We start from the raw sequence: 4415 nt of genomic DNA, 5'->3' as shown, positions 1-4415 counted from the left end.
GGAGGAGGATTCACACTCATTACCAACTATGATACTTCAAAGACACTATAAACACATACAAAAGAAGTCCTACGGACGGTGCCAATAGGGAAAGCTTCATCCGCCAGGTTGTACACGTAAAAGGGCACCCAAACGCGCATTTGGAACGGATCTCACGAAGTCAGTCAATAATGGCATTTCTAGCGCTATTTTAGGAGGCTCAAAGACCCATTATGAGTGCTCAAAATGCCAAGTTTGGATATGTATCGAAGGAGACTGCTGGGTACAGTATCACCACTCAATTGGAGTCAATTGCTAGATTAATACGGCCTCAATTCGCTCAAATAGGGTGTTTGTTGACAATTTGGACCCCCTCTGCAGTGATCGACAGCGCTAATTGAGGCATTCTACACCCCTGTTCGGGTACGGAGGGGATAACTACCTAAAACATAAGCCAGACGTCCTTTCAGGACACTGCATCTTCCACATCAATGCCAAGGAATTGCAGAACTTCCGCAACGGGCAATATCCGAGTTATGTAATCAAACCATTGTAACAGGCTCATAACATGATGTTTCATCATGTGCAAGCTTCCCGTCTTCTTTCGGTGTACTAGCAAATGAAGACCCAGAGTCCTTCAATGGATGGTGAAGCCCTAGCTCCGGCGGTGGCGCCCTCAAATGACTCTCCTTCTCATCGTCGCTGCTTCGCTTAGTGCGCAGGATGTTACGAAGACTGTGGATGTCGGAGCGCAGCGAGCTGAAGTACTTGCCCACAAACTTGAGTCCTTTCTCGTGTTGGAAGAGGACGGGCAGGACCGGCATGCAGCCGACAATGAGCCCAATATTAATCTCGGTCAGACTTGTGAATTGAAATAGAATACGTTAGTGGCAGAACTGTGGGTCAGTAGGTGCTCTGGACTTACGAGCAGAGCAGCATTGGACCAATCCACCAGCTGATGTCTTCGGATTTCCATGTCTTGATGCGATATGCGAGCCCAGCGATGCTTGAAACACAGGCGCTATATATGGGTCAGCTTTATTTTCCCCTTCGTTGGTAAATGGTACAGTACAGGAACCCGGTGAGGAACACCGCGCTGACTCCGAATTTCTTAGCTCTTTGCATGTGTAATTTTGAGATGACGAACAGTGGGAGGACCAAGATGTAAAAGTCGCTGAGTATGTTGATGGCATTAATTACGACATCTAACGGATGGAGGCGGCCAGAGCATCTGGAATACCCCACGGCGTCGGACGGAAGGCATATCGTGATGGCAATGATAGTGCCAACAACATGGTTTAGAAGGGTCGTGACAATTCCAACATATATCCAGATCCTTATAGTCTTAGTAGGAGAGAAAAGGCGGAAGTAGAGTAGCAAAATGCTGAGTTTGGTGAAAGTCATCATTGGCCCGTAGAGGAAGTTGACGGCTTTGAGTTCCTTGGAGGAGGTGAGCCAACCTAAATGGCATCCTTGGGACCAGCTTTACCTTGATATATGAATCATTGAGAAGTACCGTCAATCGTACGTTCCATTGATGCGGGCCCAAGCGGCCGGGTTGAAAAACTAGGCTCAATTATTAAGAGCCCGGTAGAGACCAGTACAGTCTTCAACATACCATGAGCAAGCAGCCCAAGATAGCCCACAGACATTACCTTCATAGAGTTAGCAGTTGAACGGCGGAAGTTCTCCAGGCCACGTACTGTCCCAGCAATGCAAGCAGCTATGAGACAACGTCAGCCCTTGCAACTGTATGTGGTTTTCGTCATGCTCACCATCTTCCCAGAAAAGCGTCTTTGTCAAAAACGCCTTTGTGTATACTCTCAAAAGCACAAATACAAGCATCACAGCGGTGATGATGCCGTTTGCAATCATCACACCATGCGCTTGGGACTCGGGATTGGTGAAATTTGGCGTGACGCCTGGCGGTGGTTGCAAAGCGGGGATTTCGGACAGGCTTACGCCTGGTGGGATAGTCAAAGACATTGCGGAAGCCGTACCATGCAAATAAGAATGACTAGCTGTGCTTGTACTGGCACAAGATGTGTCCTCCACAGCTTGAGAACAATCCTCATCAGCTTGAGGGAGACAAAGGTAGAAGAGAAGTCTTTAAGCTGAAGCTTAGAGACACTGACGTTGCAGAAGAGCCACGGACCTTCTGGTCAACCTGAGCGGATCAATCTAAGCCAATTATGAAAGGTAAAATGCTAATGTCTTTAGTACTGCTGTCGACCCCAACAATCTCTGGAAATGATTGACGCCAATAGATCTTATTCTGGTTTATGTTGGTATGCGGCACATTTCGGCTCGCAGAGTGGAAGGATACTATTGTTAGACCCGGTTTCTAATGTTGCTGAGGCTGTCTGGCTACTGAGAGCTGCCCTGCTTCGACGCACTTGTAGAAACCGGCTATTACGGGGTCCGATTTTCGGGTTTTCTTCTCGACAGGGCGAAGCATCGGCGTTAGACCGGGAGATTGACTAACGCCGCATGCAACACTGATCCCTGGAAAGACTTGGATGAATGAGCCAGGATGGGCCGGGAAGTGCACCAAAGACACGAAGTGGGCGTTGGTCGTGTGGTAGTAAATGAAACATTCATTCCACGACCCACCTTTGGCCTAAAATAACTCGATTTCATCATTGGCTGGCAGTTGCGCGGCAAAGCTTATCGCTCTCCATCAACAAGTCCAGCATCCGAGCTTCAAACGTTTAAGGGCCACATTAGCAGCAGCAGGTCAGCCAGTTACAATTAGGTCATGACGAACTGCTTGATAGAGTGCGTAGAAAGAAGTTGTTCTATCTAATAAGGAGCTACGCGCATATATGTACGTACGGCACAGCGAAATTAGCTGCGAATTGTAGTAGAAATTAATCAATCAAACGTAGACGAAACGGAGGAATTAAATGTAGAAAATCTGGCAATTAACACTCATACTTCTTGACAGATCATTTTGCACCAAAGAGGTGGATAAGTACCATCTGACATACAGATATACGAGCAGACAGCGTACAATTTACAGTAGCTTCCAAGATCAAACGTTCGTGAGAGAATATGTCAGACATAAGCTAGTCTACGATCCTTCAAAAACGGTGGTCCTTTTTATCTAACAGTAAATTACGTACTGTTGAAACAACTTAGAGTAATTAGGATGATGGCGTGTATTCCGTATCGATACGGGTCCTTCCGCGCTTAATGCCTCAATGACTAGCGTTCTTCGTATCCTACAGAATTTAGGCTTCGACAGGGTTGGCACATAACCTTCTTACAAGTCACAGTAATACAATACATAACATGCAATACTGGCATGAACAAAAGAAAAGCGAACAAAAGACGTAAAAACGGTGTGAGTGGAGTGTGTTGGAATTATGATGCCCAAGGGGTGCCCTATGGGCATTACTCTAGCTATCTCTTGGCAGCTCATACGCCCTGCAATGCAGGCGCATGACAATACAGGTTACGCCGTTATCTCTAGCCGTGGCCCAATGGGTGGAGCCCTAACAGGGCCCGAAGCTTGGCGCCAAAATTTACGGGAGTTCTCAGATCCCCTTCCTCTCCCCCCCCCCTACTTCATTCCCCTATTTCTCTACCAATACTCACTCAAATTTAGGGAATAATGAGTTCTGAACAGGGAAATAGACGGCGCGTCTGCCGAAAGTCTTATTCGATAGATCCTCCTTCTCCTGCGGCCCCACGAACGCTAAAAACGATGCTTGATACGCCGCGCCGCGCGCGCCTCCTCGCCGATGCACGCCATACAGCTGGCAAACTACCTCGCACAGAGCTATTTAAGATACATAATATATCTGAAACAACTGGCTATCGAATCATCAAAGAAGGAACTGCGCGCCGCAGTCAGAAAGTCCACAATTGAGGTCGAAAGCAAGTACTTGCTTAATATGAGTGTGAAGCAATTGAGGCAGTAGAAATAAAGCTAAGTAGATTAACTTTAGAACAGAAATTAAACATACTTATAATAACCTTAAAGATCTATAAAAACTCGCTAAATAGGTATGAGCTAATAGCTATTGTCTACGTGATTCCCCTAAGTTTATATTACTAGCAACCTAGGGCGTTATAGTATACATCTTTAACAACTAGATTAAGGTGCTTAAAGCCGCCTTCTTCCCGCCTTTATCAGAGGCACTACTTAATAATATTAAAGACGCGGTATATCTATAGATATATTATTGCCCTATAGCCATTACTAAAGAGGAGGTACAGAACGCTATTTAGTATATAAGAGCAGATAAAGCCCCGGGCCTTAATAAGATCTCTAACAGGATCCTTTAGGCCTGTGTTAACTAGCTTATACTTATGCTTACCCACTTATTTTCTGCTTACACATTACTAGGATATTACCCTTATGCTTTTTAAGAGGCCTATATGCTAGCTCTAAGAAAATCTAATAAACCAGACTACTTATCTCCTAAGGC

At 45.8% G+C, this 4415-nt stretch overlaps 1 protein-coding gene across 1 annotated transcript; it reads right to left on the bottom strand.

Moving 5' to 3' along the window:
• Positions 1-521: 521 nt before the first annotated feature.
• Positions 522-1965, bottom strand: EPUS_09506 (uncharacterized protein; the record flags this gene model as incomplete). The annotated part of the gene is made up of 7 exons (XM_007807233.1): positions 522-840; positions 905-1000; positions 1052-1419; positions 1469-1545; positions 1598-1634; positions 1683-1702; positions 1755-1965. 7 exons carry the CDS (start codon positions 1963-1965, stop codon positions 522-524), a joined length of 1128 nt encoding a protein of 375 aa, XP_007805424.1.
• Between the last annotated feature and the right edge of the window lie 2450 nt (positions 1966-4415).

Source organism: Endocarpon pusillum, assembly GCF_000464535.1.
Source record: "Endocarpon pusillum Z07020 unplaced genomic scaffold scaffold6717, whole genome shotgun sequence".
Classification (NCBI taxonomy): domain Eukaryota; kingdom Fungi; phylum Ascomycota; class Eurotiomycetes; order Verrucariales; family Verrucariaceae; genus Endocarpon; species Endocarpon pusillum.
This window is presented reverse-complemented; position numbering and strand designations above follow the sequence as displayed.